This window comes from Cydia pomonella, chromosome 16 (genome assembly GCF_033807575.1).
Source record: "Cydia pomonella isolate Wapato2018A chromosome 16, ilCydPomo1, whole genome shotgun sequence".
Lineage (NCBI taxonomy): Eukaryota > Metazoa > Arthropoda > Insecta > Lepidoptera > Tortricidae > Cydia > Cydia pomonella.
The window spans coordinates 83,965-102,889 of NC_084718.1; the positions used below are offsets into that span (position 1 = coordinate 83,965).

The 18,925-nt window shown below is 37.2% G+C and overlaps 2 protein-coding genes across 2 annotated transcripts in view; one reads left to right on the forward strand and one right to left on the reverse strand.

Moving 5' to 3' along the window:
* Positions 1 to 7,020: 7,020 nt before the first annotated feature.
* LOC133526507 (membrane-bound alkaline phosphatase-like) lies at positions 7,021 to 10,996 on the reverse strand. The gene is made up of 5 exons (XM_061863173.1): positions 9,851 to 10,996; positions 8,698 to 8,890; positions 8,396 to 8,568; positions 7,657 to 8,314; positions 7,021 to 7,335 (listed from the first exon to the last, which is right to left on the reverse strand). The coding sequence occupies exons 1-5, from the start codon at positions 10,205 to 10,207 to the stop codon at positions 7,073 to 7,075; spliced, it is 1,644 nt and encodes a 547-aa protein (XP_061719157.1). The 5' UTR covers positions 10,208 to 10,996; the 3' UTR covers positions 7,021 to 7,072.
* A 70-nt stretch (positions 10,997 to 11,066) lies between these two features.
* Positions 11,067 to 18,925, forward strand: part of LOC133526244 (uncharacterized) — a 41,690-nt gene continuing 33,831 nt past the window's right edge. The window contains exon 1 of the mRNA XM_061862781.1: positions 11,067 to 11,186. The gene's annotated coding sequence lies outside the window, so the exon portion shown is untranslated. The remainder of the gene's footprint in view (positions 11,187 to 18,925) is intronic.

An 18,925-nucleotide genomic window follows, 5' to 3' on the forward strand; every position in this document is an offset into this window, starting at 1 on the left:
AGTACATTCTGGGACATTCTCTTCTAACAGTGTAACGGCAGACGAGGGTGATGAATTTAAGTTCTTAGTTGTGGAAGCTGGTACCTCGGTGAAGAATTTTTCAAATTCTGTTGCTACATCTAAACTGGAATCTACGATTTTGTCATCAATTTTTAGTTTAAGATCTTTCATCCTTTGCTTTGATCTACCAGTCTCCACATTAATTACTTTCCACGTTGTTTTAATTATATCAGAGCTAGTTTTTATTGTTTGACTTAAATAATTACGCTTAGCGATATGGCAATCTATTTTAAACTTCTTCGAATATTGTTTAACATATTCCTTAAATTCATCACTCGTATTGAACCGCCGTTCCTCATACAAGGCATACAATGCACGTCTTCGTTGATGTAACTCTGCAGTAGCCCACTCACTAAAAACTGATGCATCACTAACCATGACCGATTTTGTAGTAAATATCGCATTATAATTTTCCATAAAAGTGTGAAAGAATGAATTATACATATCATTAGGACTCATGTTGGAAGACAGAAAGGGTAGCGCCTGAATTAAACTTTGTTTCATTCGTTCCACGCGGTCAGAGGTTACTGGTACAAAAGTTATTTGTTTTCGCAAGGTATTTTTCCTTACAGCCTCAAACACCATTAATTGGCCTAAGTGGTCTGATTCTAACTTGCTGATTACATTTTTAGCGGTAGGAAAAATATCAGTGAAAATATTATCTATACAGGTGGCACTAGTGGCAGTCACTCTAGTAGGCTCCATAAACATGTGGTTGAGATTACATGATTTGAAAAGATTCAACAATCTACAACTTACTGTTGAATTTTCCAAAATATTTACATTATAGTCGCCGCATATAAGTAATTTCTTACTAGAAGGTGATATTTTAAGTAGGACGGATTCCATTATGCTTTCAAATATTTCAAAATTACTTAAAGGCGGCCTATACACACAGACAACAATAAATTGCTCCAATTCTACTGCACTTAGTTCTATAGTCCGCTCAACAGACATGGATACAATGTCCTTACGTTCCTTAAATTTTAACTGACTATTTAATATAATTAATGACCCACCATGTATGGAACTAAGTCTGGTGAATGAACTGCCCACCTGGTGATTATTAAATTGAGGCATTAATTCATTATTATTCAACCAATGTTCAGTAATACATAAAATATCAATATTATAATCATTCAAAAAAAGTTCAATCTGTAAATCTTTTCCTCTAATACATTGAATGTTTTGATGCACCAGGTGGATGTACATTCCATGTTTGCAGTATTTTTCATTAGATTTACTAAAAGCTAAATTGCCAGAGACAGATTCTTTTGTCTTAAGAGCTAATTTAAATTATTGGTTATGACTGGAACCAAAACCAAGTTCATACCGGTCTGCTCAATAGAAGCAGGATAAACTGCCAAATTTTTGGCAGAAATGTCAAACAAATATGATAGCGACAAAGCTATTTGTCTTTTATAATAATTTGAAAGGTATAACTTACCTTTAGTCCAAAAAACCATAGGCATATGGTATTTGCTAACAAATTTGTTAGTGTCAATTATACTAAACTTATCACTATATGTACAAAGATTATATAAAAATATATTTAACTTACACCTAGTGTTATTTTCTGCCTCAACTGCTTTACTTTTTTCTTACATTTTTTTTTCGAAAACGAAGTCATTGACTTGTCCTTTTTAGGGTTCCGTAGCCAAATGGCAAAAAACGGAACCCTTATAGATTCGTCATGTCCGTCTGTCTGTCCGATTCTGTCACAGCCACTTTTTTCCGAAACTATAAGAGCTGTACTGTTCAAACTTAGTAAGTGGATGTATTCTATGAACCGCATTAAGATTTTCACACAAAAATAGAAAAAAAAACAATAAATTTTGGGGGTTCCCCATACTTAGAACTGAAACTCAAAAAATCTTTTTTCATCAAACCCATACGTGTGGGGTATCTATGGATAGGTCTTCAAAAATGATATTGAGGTTTCTAATATCATTTTTTTCTAAAATGAATAGTTTGCGCGAGAGACACTTCCAAAGTGGTAAAATGTGTGTCCCCCCCCCCGTAACTTCTAAAATAACAGAATGAAAAATCAAAAAAAAAAAATGATATACATTGCCATGTAAACTTCCACCGAAAATTGGTTTGAACGAGATCTAGTAAGTAGTTTTGTTTTAATACGTCATGAAATTTAAAAAAATTTTTTTTTTCAACATACCCATACATGTGGGGTATCTATGGATAGGTCTTCAAAAATGATATTAAGGTTTCTAATATAATTTTTTTCTAAACTGAATAGTTTGCGCGAGAGAACCTCCCAAAGTGAAAAAAAGTGTCCCCCCCCCCCCCCGTAACTTCTAAAATAACAGAATGAAAAATCTAAAAAAAATATATGATATACATTGCCATGTAAACTTCCACCGAAAATTGGTTTGAACGAGATCTAGTAAGTAGTTTTTTTTTAATACGTCATGAAATTAAAAAATTTTTTTTTTTTTCAACATACCCATACATGTGGGGTATCTATGGATAGGTCTTCAAAAATGATATTAAGGTTTCTAATATAATTTTTTTCTAAACTGAATAGTTTGCGCGAGAGAACCTCCCAAAGTGAAAAAAAGTGTGTCCCCCCCCCCCCTGTAACTTCTAAAATAACAGAATGAAAAATCTAAAAAAAATATATGATATACATTACGATGCAAACTTCTAACGAAAATTGGTTTGAACGAGATCTAGTGAGTAGTTTATTTTAATACGTCATAAAATTAAAAAAAAAATTTTTTTCGTCAAACCCATACGTGTGGGGTATCTATGGATAGGTCTTCAAAAATGATATTTAGGTTCCTAATATAATTTTTTTCTAAAGTGAATAGTTTGCGCGAGAGACACTACCAAAGTGGTAAAATGTGTGTCCAAAGTGGTAAAATGTTGAACGAGATCTAGTAGTTTAAGTAGTTTTTTTTAATACGTCATAAAGGAACCCTTCATGGGCGAGTCCGACTCGCACTTGGCCGCTTTTTAATTGTTAAATGGTAGTACAGGATATCAGCTTAAAGTTGATATCAAAATGATAGCCCTAGTTAAAACATTTCACAAGTTACACGAGTCCAAACAAGACCTTTTGTAATGAGCGTCAACTTAGTTCCAAAGAAACATTGCCCGCCGCCCGAATTATCATTTGGAAATGAAAATGAAATATATTATTAATAACAGAGTTAAGGGTCACCACATTTTAAATATCACAATATTAATAATATTTATACAATAGTATATAAAGTAATTAATAATTTGTATAAAGTAAGTTAGTTTCATAAATTTTAATTGTAATAAATGCAAATCCGGGAACATACATATTCTTGTGGTATGTTTTTGAGTTTGTGGTGTTGTTGGAACTTAAGCAACTTAGTTCGACGCACATTACAGAAGGTCATGTTTAGACTCGTGTAACTTGTGAAATGTTTTAACTAGGGCTATAATTTTAATGTCAACTTTTAGCGGATATCCTGTACAACAATAAAAAAAGTACAGGTCAACGACCTCGTTTTAGAAAAAAAAAGTAAATATTTGAAGACAATTTTTATCTTTGTTATCAATTCTCGAGTAATTGTGGAAAATTTTCTGTAACATTTATGTTTGGAATTAATGCCCTAATTCATAAGCTATTGAATGCTTTTTAGGGTTCCGTAGCCAAATGGCAAAAAACGGAACCCTTATAGATTCGTCATGTCCGTCTGTCTGTCCGATTCTGTCACAGCCACTTTTTTCCGAAACTATAACAGCTGTACTGTTCAAACTTAGTAAGTGGATGTATTCTACGAACCGCATTAAGATTTTCACACAAAAATAGAAAAAAAACAATAAATTTTGGGGGTTCCCCATACTTAGAACTGAAACTCAAAAAATCTTTTTTCATCAAACCCATACGTGTGGGGTATCTATGGATAGGTCTTCAAAAATGATATTGAGGTTTCTAATATCATTTTTTTCTAAAATGAATAGTTTGCGCGAGAGACACTTCCAAAGTGGTAAAATGTGTGTCCCCCCCCCCGTAACTTCTAAAATAACAGAATGAAAAATCTAAAAAAAATATATGATATACATTGCCATGTAAACTTCCACCGAAAATTGGTTTGAACGAGATCTAGTAAGTAGTTTTTTTTTAATACGTCATGAAATTAAAAAAAAAAAATTTTTTTCTTCATACCCATACGTGTGGGGTATCTATGGATAGGTCTTCAAAAATGATATTAAGGTTTCTAATATCATTTTTTTCTAAACTAAATAGTTTGCGCGAGAGAACCTTCCAAAGAGAAAAAAAGTGTGTCCCCCCCCTGTAACTTCTAAAATAACAGAATGAAAAATCTAAAAAAAATATATGATATACATTGCCATGTAAACTTCCACCGAAAATTGGTTTGAACGAGATCTAGTAAGTAGTTTTTTTTTAATACGTCATGAAATTAAAAAAAAAAAATTATTTCATCATACCCATACGTGTGGGGTATCTATGGATAGGTCTTCAAAAATGATATTAAGGTTTCTAATATCATTTTTTTCTAAACTGAATAGTTTGCGCGAGAGAACCTTCCAAAGTGAAAAAAAGTGTGTCCCCCCCCCCCTGTAACTTCTAAAATAACAGAATGAAAAATCTAAAAAAAATATATAATATACATTACCATGCAAACTTCCACCGAAAATTGGTTTGAACGAGATCTAGTAAGTAGTTTTTTTTTAATACGTCATAAAATTTAAAAAAAAATTTCTTTCATTAAACATTATACGTGTGGGGTATCTATGAATAGGTCTTCAAAAATGATATTTAGGTTCCTAATATCATTTTTTTCTAAACTGAATAGTTTGCGCGAGAGACACTTCCAAAGTGGTAAAATGTGTGTCCAAAGTGGGAAAATGTTGAACAAGATCTAATAAGAAGATTTTTTTTAATACGTCTTAAATTGTACGGAACCCTTCATGCGCGAGTCCGACTCGCACTTGGCCGCTTTTATTTTTTTAATGTACGATAAGTAAATGGATAGATAATGAGACATTAACCAAGTGCACTCATGCTTGGCAGCATATAACTTTGACGGGGTGCAGTTTTAAAATGGTTAAGAAAAACATAGGTATGGTATAGGGGGGTGATTTGTCGATAAAATCCATCGTACTATACGTGGTTAACGGCTCGACTACGTGGAAAAACACATTGTATAAGTAGTGAATACATTTTTCACATTCCGGGCGTAAGCGAAACGTGACGGTAGCGAAACGGCCAAGCCATATATTTTGATTAAGGTTTAAAGTTTGTAAAGTTAGGGCTTGTAGAGTTAGAAGCTTGGCTCTACAAGAGATCTGATAACTTTTTGACAGTGCGAGCCTTATGGTTTGGTCTTGGCAACATTTTACATGGAATTTACATGGCACAAGTGTGAAATACCTATCGCACGGCACTTATGCCAAGTCGGATGCTTGAAGCATGGAAGCATCATAAATAAGCTAAAGATTGGAATGGGTATTTTGTAAGCAGTATGTAAGCCGGAGTGCTTATAGATATAAAAATGTCAGGGATAGAATGCTATGAAATTGTATTATTAGGTAAATTCAGTACTTAATATTTTGTTTTTACGTAATCACGATTAACCCCTAAACACAAAAATATTTAAATTTGAACTTTGATAGCTGTCAATAGAGTTGAATATTAAACTGCCATATATGATTGCGTATGCAGTAAAGAGTAATGTACGTACATTTTCTACCTATAAGACCGGCTAGCATGACTTGCGTTCTCGACTTCATGATTCAAGTCGCACTAGATGCTGGAGTCTTGCGCAAGAACACATTCATAATCCAGTAACTTTGTCGCCTTTTATGATGGGCTTCGTTTGCGTCAAATTACGGTAGTTCTGATTTTTGCAGACTTGTTTATGATATTTGCCCAATGAATAATCCAAGTTTGTGATCTTGTTGTCAAAAAACGAAATAACCGCGAAGATGTCGTTTTATTTAGATCTGGGTGATTATAACTCTAAAGGAACAGTTTTTAACCGACGAAAAAAACGGTGGAGGTTCTCAAGTCGACGCGTATATTTTTTTAATTTTTATGTATGACCACGCATAACATTTTACAGAGTAGTTCGATTTTGATAATTATTTTTTTATTGAAAAGGGTCCCCGAAGTTGGTCCCATATAAATATGGAAAAAATCCAAAATTAAGGGTAGGAAAATAGGGGATGAATGATTTTTCACTCACCGATTGTAAGGTTAATAGCTAAAGCAAGGTAGGTAACTATTTTAAAAGAAATCAAAAATTAAGCATGTAATAATTTGTATAAATTATAGCCACAGAAAATTATGAAATAAAAACTTTAAAAAAAATATCCGCCGAAAGAAAACTAAAACGTAATAAAAAAATCGGCACTAACACGAAACGAATCGACCAACAAAAAAAACAATAGCGCACTGAAAAGAAAAAAATTATAATTTTGTCTTCAATAACGCAAGTGAATACCTACCCTACAATTACAATTATAATCTATTTCTATACACTTTCTATATGCCTAATACAATCGCTAGGCTTATATCAATTTAATTACATCTAGAAAGTATTAACTATATACATACCTCTGAATCAATCACACAAATATATTTACAATCTGTTATTTTTGGAGTCGGTGCCAGTCTCAAACAAACTTGAGCACCTTAGTGAAGAGTTGAACGCAACACATTTCAAAACTCAAAAGGTCAAGGTAGTCAATTAATAATAATATCTTATCGCTAAAGATAGGTATACATACAGACGGGTGTTTTTTTAGAAAATAAATAAATAAATCAAATCGGAACCGGACAATTGGGTACCTTCCCTTGTTAGTTTTCTTCAAGTCAGGTCATAATTCCATTTACTGATCAAGTGATCGTGTATTAAATAATACCACATTTCCATGAACCTATCTAAATTCTGGTACTCCTAAAAATAGACATATACTAATTATTACTATCCCATATATAAGTATAATGCTAAGGTAAACTTATATTTAAAAGTAATTATCACAATGTGTAAAGCTAATGGACGAGCGCGGCGACTACGGAGAGCAGTAACGCGAGGACAGAAGTTGAGAGCATGACGGAACCGTTGCAGGCGTCGCGGCGCTCGGCGGCCGGGCCCAGGCACGCCGCGTGCGCCATGAGGTGCGGCAGCTGGCTCTGCTCGTACAGCCCCGTGAACAGCGCCTGCGCCGGCCCGCGAGCGAACACCGCCACGTCGTCGCCGCCGTGCGTCTCCGAATCCAGTGGGACGTCCGTGTGCGTCCGCCAGCGTAAGGCTTCTACAATGACAGGGATAACTTTTGAGAAGTTTTTAGAGCTGTTGATTGGTTCGAATCTTATATTGTATTTTATTAAGCACACTGTATTTAGATACTAATCGCAGACAGACATAAAATTGCATAACCAGACATCCTACAATTTAAGTACAATGGTATCAGCAAATATGTATGTATTTGCGTTATTGCGGATATTGAAGATTAGTTTTTTTGAATTACTGACATTAAAGATTGATTGTATAGTAAAAAGCAGGTAGTGAGAGAAGATAAACTTATGGTAATTGATAGTTTAAAAATGACTGACCGAAATTCAATTTAACTTACGGAAGTTAGAATCGTGCGTGACGTCAACGCGTTTACCATCGACGTGGTCGCGGTAGCCGGGCCCGTTGGTGTAAGACAGCGTCATGTAGGGCACGCTGTCATCGCCGAGGGCGTCGGAGGCGCCGAGGATGTCGTTGCCGCGGCGCGAGTAGCCGTTGAATGCCATGACGTGCGAGTGGTCGGCCGTGAGCACGAGCAGCGAGCTGGCAAGCGGCAGCAGCGAGTCCGCGCGCGCCACCGCCTCGTCGAGGGCGAGCGTCTCGTACAGGGCCAGCGCCGGCCTAGTGTCATGATGCGCGTGATCGATACGACCACCTTCAACGAACAAGAAAAAGCCGCGAGGGTTTTTGGATAGAACACGAATGGCGGCTTCCGTGAGCTCGGCTAGCGTCGGTTTATCCAGGTTCGCCTCTCGTACTTCCGCTTCGTATCGTAAGTGTGAGGCCTCAAACAGGCCCAGTAGGTAGTCAGGCGGGTTGGCGATGGCGTCGAGCAGCTGGGTGCGGTTCCAGGCGTACGCGTGCAAGTCTCCAGCTTCTTCACGCTGCGTGTGCCATTCCTCGATCAGATCGCGTCCGTCCCAGCGGAGACCCGATGCGTTCTCCTCGTCTCTGGTTGTATTCGGGCGGAACTCGCGTCGTCCACCACCCAGGATTACCTGAGCAATTAAAAATATCCTTAGCAATTTCGTGATCATATATGTAGATTTTCAAACTGAAGCAGTTATAGAAAAACTCACTTTAAACTGGTTCCCAGGGTATGAGTTGATGAGCTGGTCGGCGATGTCAGGGCACTGTGCGGGGTCGTAGCCGGCGGCGCGGACCTCGCCGTCATTCTCCCAGCCACGGTTGGCGGTGCGTGCGTATGCAGCAGCCGGGGACGCGTGCGTCACGCGCGTCGACGTCACGATACCTGCAACGAGATAAAGATGTCAGAAAAGCGGAACTGACGACAAAAATCTCTCCAATTGAAATATTCGATTCCATTTACTAATAGTCAGTTGACAATATTGATTCTGCTATATTCTAATGATGTACTAACCGACGCTGCGGCCATCAGCGAGCGCCCAGGCGGCGATAGACTCAAGATGAGTGGCAGTGTCCGTGGAGGCCGGGCAGTCCCAGCGCAGCACGTTCCCGTTCACGCCGAGGGTGCCACGGTTCACCTTCACGCCACAGAGGTACGCCGTCGCCGTGCACGCTGAGTCGGGGATTTGCGCATCTAGGCAGTAAGTCTGATGACAAGGTTGACACTTTTAAATTTTTACGAATAACCATGGACAATTTGAATTGGAAGGTACATATTGAGCAAATTTGTAAACCTTGATAGATTTGCTTTTGCACTCAAAAGGTTACGAAGTACTGTATCATCTGAAGCTGCACTCACAGCCTATCACGGCTATGTATGGTCTGTATCGTCTGTTCTACTTTATAGACTGATATTGTGGGGCAATGCAGTTGATATGAATAGAGTCTTCATAATCCATAAAAAGGCCAGTGTGTCAGAGATATTCGCAACACATATTGACGACTGTTGCGGCCCACTATTTAAAAGTCTGCCAATGCGCCGCATGCGTGTTTTACCCTTGCCATGCCTCTACGCTACGCTACTACTCATATACGTGAAGTAAGTGTATTTGTCACTTCAAATCCACATTACTTTAAAACCAGGACTCAAAACATGGAAAGAAGGACAAGAGAGAGTACTAAATGGACTAGTTAAACCGCTCGGAAAAAATAATATTTACAGACGAAATGCTTTTAACATGTGCATCAATATTTATAACCGCATACCTGAAGAAATAAGGTCACTACACGGACCTCTCCTCAAGCGTGCACTGACCAATTGGTTATTGGACAAATGTTGTTATAGTGTTAAGAAATTTATTGAATGTAATGGGACTATCTTGTAATTTGTATTGTTTATTGTTAATTTTAATTATTTTTTATTATTTGACATTACATATTCTTATTTAATGAACTTTGATTAAATTGATTTAAAATTGTAATTCAATATTTGCATGCCTGTATGTGGGCCGAATACACTGTGCACAAAAAACTGTATTACCAACTAATCAAAAATTGTATTCTGGCAAATAAATTATTTGATTGATTGTTTGGCTAAAAATATTGTAAGGTGAAGTATTTTTACATGCACTAAGATCACAACGACAGTGTGAGCACGATTAAAGTACCTTGGCGAGTCCGGTAATAGGAAAGTGCTCAAAAACGAGCCGCTCCTCTTCACCGGTGCGGCCGGCGAGTTGGCCGCGAAGCGTGCGCGCCGGCGCTAGCGTCGGCACTGACAGCCCGTCGCCTAGGAACATGATTACGTTTTTCGCCACGTCGTCATAAGTGGGTTCCGTCAGCCGCTCGTCGATGGCGGCGAACGCCTCCGAGTACCAGTAGGCCGCGCCACGTTCGGCCGCGTCCGGCGTGGCGGCGCGCGAGCTCCCGGCGGCGGCGGGGCGCGCGGCGCGCTCCGGGTGGTAGCGGTCGGCGCGCGCCGGCAGCAGCAGCGCAAGCGACAGCACCAGCAGCAAGGGACACATCGTACAAAGTGCTGGTAAGATGGAAGAATACACGAGCAGCAGCGGTATCTTTGAGACTGCAATTCCAGACAAAATTAATTGCTTAAATTACCGGCGGTGTATCTAATCATTGCAAGCGCTACTGAAGATTAATTATAGTATTTATTATCTCGTTTCATGATAATCGGTATCATTAGGATTTTGTAATGCGTGATCCTTGTAATAAGGGGTGTGGACCACGTTGTCGTCAGGCGGCGAGCACGCACCGCCGCGGTCAAGGCCGCACAAGAATGACTCTGATGGTGCGACGGACGCTTAAAGCATGCATGGTTTCAAACGGATGTCTAGAACCTCTAGAACGCAAAATGGACTGGCCATTATTATGGAAGGAAAATTCTATTTTCATTCATACTTTTTGAAAGGACCATGTTACATATTTTCGGTCTAGTCTTAGCCCGGTTCAAGAAAAACAAGAAATTGACGGTTTCTCCGAAATAATTTATTTTTGTTGACCATAAAAATAAAAATAAAATAAGAAGCTCTAAAGTATCTCTATCATTCTACCATTGTCTTTAATTCGATCCGTACTGATCGTGGCATGGTATATTAGAGTTCTTATAGCTCAAATTAAAAAATGTAATCTAGATTCCTTAGCTGCCTATATACCCTCTAAATGCAAACAAAAGTCAAGTGTAAACAATAATTGCACGATAAGGGTGCAAGTGCACTGTCGTGCAGCGACATTGATTGATAAAAACTTGCAATTGAATCAGCGCGGAGGCTGCGGAATGGGGGCAGTTCGCTCCCCCCCCCCCCGGGCGCACGCCCCCCCACCCCTTGGGCGCCCGCCCGGGACGCTCCCGGGCAGTCCCGGCCGGCTCGCGCGGCGGCCGCACGTCGCGCATCACGCCGAACTTGCGGCACTCGCGAACGTTCGCGACGCGCGTGAAGTGAGCTTGGTGGAAAGTTTGTTGTGCTGTTACTGGATTACAAACCCTTTGTAAGGCAAGTTTTTGCTTAGATTTATATTAGTTATAAGGTGGTGAACTTAAAGCCCTAGCGCCGTTTGTAACGGCCATCATTGGCAAAATAAAAAAAGTTCCAAGCGGGTATTTATTAAGTTTTGTCATTCAGATCGAACACAATAATAAAGAATGTTGACTTTATAGGTTGACTTAACCAAACGCATGTTGGCTTTTGAGCCATTGTGTGCAGATTTGGAGTTATGACCTAAGTTTGAGAGTCCAACAATTCTCTATGTATAAGTATGTCTTTAAACGGATTGTCATCGAGAAACAGGATTCTTTTTATACGTTTACATGCAAAATTCAAAATTCAACAATTTATTCTGCAAGTTGGCCTCAAGGGCTCTTTTACAAGTCAATACAACATTTATAGTAACATCATATAGTGACATGAAAAATACATAACAACATTTATAAATACAACAGCCAATACCTGGGTAAACATTACATTATAATAATCTTAAAATAAATAATTACTACGTTTAAGAGACTTTAGTAGATTAACGGAAAAGCTCGTAGATCATGATAGCTGCGAGAAACGTCGCTGCTATGTGCTACACATTTGTAGCACGCGTAGCCGCTGTAGTACGAAGGCATTGTTCGTAGCCCCACTACGCAGCCTGCGCGCGCGACTCGTAGCGTTTTACGAACCATGACACCGATTGTTAAAGCCTACCGGCCCGATTCGACGAATGAGATACGATAACGATAAGTTCTGGTTTAGATAATTTCTCATTTAGATATCGTTTGTATGACGTATAATAATTGACAGAAGCAGCTCGATTCGGCCAACTAATATCATTTTCGGCCCGATTCGAAGAATGAAATACGATGACGATAAGTTCTGGTTTAGATAGGTACTCATTCAGATATCGTTTGTATGTCATATAATTGACAGAATCAGCTCGATTCAGTTAACCAATGTTACTTTGACGTCAGAAATATCGTAGATAGATCTTATTGGGATCACAGCGGAATCGAAATAAACGTCAATTTTGACATATCGTTTAGTTATCCATCTTTTAAAAATCTTACCAACATCTTAAACGTGTCTTAATCATTCTTCGAATCGGGTCGTACGAATGAGAGAATGGAAGGCTTCAGCAAAAAGATAAGATAATTATTGTCTTTGGTTTAAATAAATCAAAAGCTTTTCGTTTTTATATGTTCCATGAACTCGAAAACGTCAGGACCGATTTTGATGCGATTGATGATGTTAGTTAGTGTGGGTAAAATCTTGGAAGCTAAGTTTGACCCACTGTTCCTTTTTGCAAAATTGGCATACATATGTAAGTCGGCAATGACAATGACAATGCAATAATAATATGCTACCATCGAGCTGATCTGATGATGGAGACAGGAGGTGGCTTTAGGAACTCTGTGATAAAAAACGCAACCTAATTGTGTTTGGGTTTTTTTTAGAATTGTCTTGATGAGTACGAGTATTAGTTGCCTGTGGTTAGAAAAGTTTAATCAGCGAAAAGCTTGTACCAAAACTATTTTTTTTTTTGGCAAAAACTTATTTTAAACTCTCGGCCCGATTCGAAGGATGAGATACGATAACGATAAGTTCTGGTTTAGATAAGTTCTCATTTAGATATCGTTTGCATGTCGTATACTTAATTGGCAGTAGCAGCTCGATTCGGGCAACCAATGTAACTTTGACGTTAGAAATATCGTAGATAGATCCTATTGGGTAAATTTTGTCATGTATTTAGCTATCGATCTTCCAAGATCTTAAACGTGTCTTAATCATTCTTCGAATCGGGCCCCATGCAGTAAGTACATAATGCGCTTACACAATGGAGAAATCACAAATAAATAAATGTGTAAGGATATTATTACACAAATTGCCAAAAGTCCACAGTAAACTTAATAAGGCTTGTGTTGTGGATATGTACTTAGACAACGATATATCTATATAACGATAAATACTTAAAAACATAGAAAACACGCATGATTCAAGAACAAATATCCGTGCTCGTCACACGATTAAATGCCCTTACCAGGATTTGAACCCGGGACCATCTGCATCGGCTTCATAGGCCGGGCCACCACCCAGTAGGCCAGACAGGTCGTGAGAATGAGATGTGTATTGAGTGAAATGACGATAGTTAAATTTAAAATAATTTGATGCTCGACAGAAAAATCATCAAAAAAAGGGAGGTTTACGTAATCAACTGTGCTGGACAAACAACTACGGGTCATGCTCTCTTTAGGGCCTATTTTCTGGTGCCTTTTAAATAGCAATTGAATCTCAATACCAAATTGCCTTGGGTGCTCGGAATAGATTAGATTCTCCTCATTGGATTCAAAGGTAAGGTATATCTATAACTACGCCTTTTCCCTAACATTGAAATTGGGCAGGTCCCGGGCTCCTTCAGGATATAACTGGAAAAATTATGTCATTATTTGTAGACTGATAATCGGCAAGCCCTCACTGTCATGTGATGTTGACATGATTCATGCTGAAATGTGGCTATTTCGTAGCCAATTCTGTACCAAAAAGTCATGAACAACGCTAACATTGAAAGTGATATTCTTATATTTTATTTTTATTTACTATGGATAATGACGAAATATACAGACTAGAGGCGACAATATTTTAAAATCTAGTTACTAGATCAAATAGGATACTTATAATTTGAAAGAGCTTAAATTGTACATTGCTGAGAATTGTAAATTGATGGCTGAGATTCGCGTCATACTCGTGATCGGGTGCTGTTTGTGGAGACGGGATTGTTTAAGCTTCCACGGACTACATGTTATGTTATAAGTATGTAACTTTACTTTTGAGTGGCATTAACATGAGACACTTTATTCGGTTCTTGTCTGTCAAGTTTAATTCCTTGTCTTTTAATTATTTATTCTTTAGTTTAATTATAATGTGTAGGGCATTATGTTTGTAAGTGTGTAATAAATAGGTAATGTAAGAATTTTAGTAATTGTTGGTTGTATTTATTTATCATAGTTTTTTTGTGTTATTCGACATTTAGAGACTATGTACATCTCTAATAAAGTATCTAATATTTAATTGGTTTTATATTTGTAATTTTATTTTGTTATTTTTATTGTTTGTACAAAATTGACATGTAAAACTGCCCCTGTGGCCTATTTGCTGAATAAATGTTTGATGTTTGACATTTTAAACCAATTTCATATTTTTTTTACAGCGAAAATTAAAAAAAATGTGAAGGAAAATAAAAAAAAATACTATTTCCCCCCTTATTTTCGAATTATAACATTAAAATTATATCATACGAATTATAATATTATAAATTTTACAGGAAAAATTTGATCTTGTTTTTATTATCAAAAAAAACCTTTCCAAATTTAATTTACAATTTAACCACCTTTTCGGGTGACTTCAAATGTCTATTAGATTGGTTACACTAAAACACAATCTTTCAAATATAACAAAAATTAGGTACAACTATAATAAGCTCTGTTTTTTTTACGGAATGGAAGAAAGTAGCTACTCGTGGATACATAGTCCTTAATTTCCCGACAATCGTGACAAACGATAAACGGACTTAATGTAATATTAACGGAGGGAATCAAAGAGCCCATTAACGATTCATCATATTAACTTAAATTTATTCCGTTGGCTTCTCGAAAGTTTGACTATGCGAATTAATGATAAAAAGCTATGAATATCTACATTTTAAATTGAAGTGTATTTGTACCAATACGAGTATTTGTGATATAAATATAACGTAGTGGCGTTGATGGCCGACAGGAACCAGTGACTGCACAGCTTTGCCGTGGTCTACTTGTAGGCCCGAGTTCGCGAACCGTGTCTCACAGAAAATCCCCACTAGTTCGCCCTTTACCCCTTCTGAATGCGCTCTTAGCATCAGCGCCCGAGTGTGATTTATTTGCTGGCAGGTGGAGCGAAGTGCGAGATGAATTGTTGAGGTTCTGTGAGAGGATGGATGCACGTCCTTCAACTGTTTGAATGTGGTTGTTATATCTTAGTGTGGTAACCTGCCTAGAAACTGTCGATGCCTAATTAGTAATTGTACATAATATTATTAGTTAACCTATTTTTGTTTCAATTTGTTTGTAGTTTTGCAGTGACTTAGTATATACTGTTATGCTGTACAACTATTTTGGAAAATAATAAATAAATAATATCAAGAGATAGGTTTCTAAAACTTATTTTCTTGGATAAAGTACAAAAGTGCCGGTCACTGGTTCCTGTCGGTCATTTGGTGCCACTACGTTACGAGGACACAAATAGTGCCTACACATTATTACATTTATAAAATAATATCGACAGGTGACAAGCAAAACTCACTAACACCTAAAAGAATATTAAACAAAAATCAACCGTATTTTAGTATAGTAATATGGTTCATTATGGCTATGAACTTGTGGTTGTAGTTAGTGAGTTTTGCTTGTCACTTGCGATATGGTCTTGCGTCACGGTAAGGTTTTTATCTTATCTACCAGGCGTATTCTGATTTCAATAACAAGTTAATACATTTTTGGTACTAGCTTTTATCGCTGACTGTACTTTTTTTCCACAGGCAACTAATACTCATCGAAACAATTCTAAAAACCCCAAACACAATTAGGTGGCGTTGTTTTATCACAGAGTTCCTATGGCTACCTCAGGAGGTGGAGACAGGTCTCCATCATCAGATCAATATTATGGTACCATCAATACCATAATATTGCATTGTCACCAAACTTACATATGTATCCAAATTTTCAGCTTCATCGGAAACCGGGAAGTGGGTCAAATTTAACTTGCAATATTTGTCCCATACATACTAACAGGGCAAGTTAAATAAAAGCTTGTAAAAAGAGGGTCAATTATGGACCTGATCTGTCAGTGTCAAAAGTGACGTTTCTGGTTGAAGACCTAATTCAGAACCTGTTATTAAAATCAGATTTCGCCTGTATGTTGCTGATTCAGGCCTTAAGATTAGGTATTTATTTAAGTTTAATCTGATTATTGGTATAAATTCGTGTGTCTACACTGCCAAATACGGCTTTCTCTGAACCAAAGATCTCCTTTAGCAAAATTATGGCCCAATTTGAACGAACTGTGTAAGCTGTCACTACCAAATTGCAAAATCATCGCATATGCCGATGACACGGCCTTACTATTTTATGGCTCCGACTGGGCCGAAACGAAAATGCATGCAGAGAAAGGCCTAAAAACAGTAATGCAGTGGTTTAAGAATAACCTTCTTACTCTTAATTTAGATAAAACTAAAGCCATGCCTTTCGTCATTGCCAATTCATCTCTACCCACTCAACCACTTTCAATACAAAGCCACATATGTCAGTCTCCTTCGTCTAACTGCCTATGTCCTTCTCTTGCTTTGACCTCTAGTATAAAGTATCTTGGAGTTGTTCTGGATCAAAAACTAGATTGGCGTACCCACATACACTCTGTGAGTGCTCGAGTCAGGAAACTGATGTACATCTTTAAGCAACTTCGTCATTCAGCCGACTCCAGAATCCTGATGATGGTGTATAAATCGCTATGCCAAACTCTCCTCACGTACTGTTTACCACTCTGGGGAGCAGCTGGTAAGACAACTATGATAACAATTGAACGTGCACAGAGAGCATTGCTAAAAGTGGCAACTTCCAAACCATTTAGATTCCCCACCGCTCAATTATACGCAGAGTGTAGGGTCCATACAGTTAGACAACTATTCGTTCTTCGTGCTATTCTTCGCCGACATCGTCACCTCCCTCTCTGTGCCAAAGTAATAAGCAAGCGAAGTAAGCAAACTTGTTGCCCGGTAGTTCCCCAGCGAACAGTATTTGCTAACCACCAATATATATCAATGAGTGCCCGTGTTTATAATAAAATTAATAAACAATTAAATATTTACCCTCTAAACTCCTATAACTGCAAAGCAAAACTAACTACCTTTTTACAAACACTATCTTATCAGGAAACCGAAAACATCTTGTCATGTCTGAAATAACCTTTGCTATCCTTCTTGCTCATCATGTTTTTCAGTTACCTCATTATCTACACCCACACACACACACTCACACATACACACACACACACACATGCACATACCTGATCCACACCACCACGACTTACACACATACTTAATAATCAAACGAACTTACCTGTGAAGTTTGATTACAATTATGCGAGTATCCAAATCCAAGACAACAAATATAATTTACTAGCAGCAGTACACGTTATCGTGCAGTCCAAGTCACACATTTTAGAGATTATAGTATTTAAAAAACAAGTTCGCGCTGTCCCTCTCACTCGCTACGCTGCGTTCCTGCTTTGACATCGCTCCTCCAGTACTCATTATTTCAGAGTTATTTTTGTGTTATTAACAGAGACTATTTTATTTTCATTTTTGGGGATGGGGGGCGGGTCTTTGTTGTCTTGGATTTGGATACTCGCATAATTGTAATCAAACTTCACAGGTAAGTTCGTTTGATTATTAATTATACTTCGTATCCAAATCCAAGACAACAAATATAATTTACTAGCAGATGTTCAGAGCTTTGTATTTAAATTCAAATCCTGAATGCGAAAATAAAATAAAATATCGATATCAAATCAGTATGTTACGAACATACTGATATTATTGATTTTGACTAAAGAGAACAACGTACCACCTAGAAGTTATTAATTTATATCCAATTTAAATAATTATTTATGTATCCACATAGTATAAATGTAAAATGTATGTATAGCATAATAAAATTAAGGAGTGAAATTGCTCTTGGTATTTCATTTCGTTAATATTAAAAAAGTATAAAACTTTCTTTGATTTCACTGTAGTATATTGATAAAGTTGTATATATCTTAATATTCACAAGGTACAACTATTTTTATGTCATTTACAAGCCAGGACGCCATTAAGTGTAAATGTGTTTTCAAGCTTTAGTTGGCTCTAAATAAGTTTTAGATGGGCATTTTCTGTCTGTAACCATATAAACAAACCATTTTGTATAATTTAGAATTTACCAACCATTCTCTGGATGTAATTACAACGGAGACAAACAAGCATACGGCCTGCCTGATGGTAAACAATCACCGTAGCCTATGAATGCCCGCTACTGCAGAGGTATATTACATGCGCGTTACTGACCCCAAAATATAATCTAATTTTATGTTACGACACTTTAAAGTTAATTTTGAATACAGCAATCTATACTTTCCTCGGTAAATAGCCTTTGAGTGAGGTAGATAAAGGAGAATTTTCTTCATTGTAAAGCTACCATAAATATCAAGGCTATATGTAAGTACTTTAAAACTAAGTCTGGACAATTACTAGTAGAGTATCCTGTAGGTATTAAGTATTTGAAACTTATCACTTTGAAAATATAGATGGACTAATTTTAGTTATTACCACAGATCAAGAAATAGTAATATGATATTATTTATAACTAAATAGCTAATCTCATCTGCTTATGCGTATCTGAACGATGATGGCTACTACGCTAACAAGTGGCAAGGAACTTAGGTAGATTATGTGTTGAGTTATGATATATTTGTGAACAAAATATCTGGCATGACTTGTAACTTGTACTTCATTTTAAGGAGTAACATTTTTTAACGTTACCTACAATAAAACTGTACAGTGTGCATTGCGACGAATAGAAAACTATTTAAGCTTTCTTTTACAGCAAGACAATATGACAACCCGAGCATTTACATTTCAGACAATAATAATGTTATTGTTAAAGGATTTCAACCCTTTATTGCGAT

Excerpts from the sequence above, each read along its gene's own strand:
- LOC133526507 (XM_061863173.1), bottom strand. The coding sequence starts at position 10,207 with ATGTGTCCCTTGCTGCTGGTGCTGTCGCTTGCGCTGCTGCTGCCGGCG. Across the intron at positions 8,891-9,850 it reads CTATTACCGGACTCGCCAAG|ACTTACTGCCTAGATGCGCA; the intron begins GTACTTTAATCG and ends CCTTGTCATCAG. Across the intron at positions 7,336-7,656 it reads CACGCACGATTCTAACTTCC|AAGCCTTACGCTGGCGGACG; the intron begins GTAAGTTAAATT and ends CTGTCATTGTAG.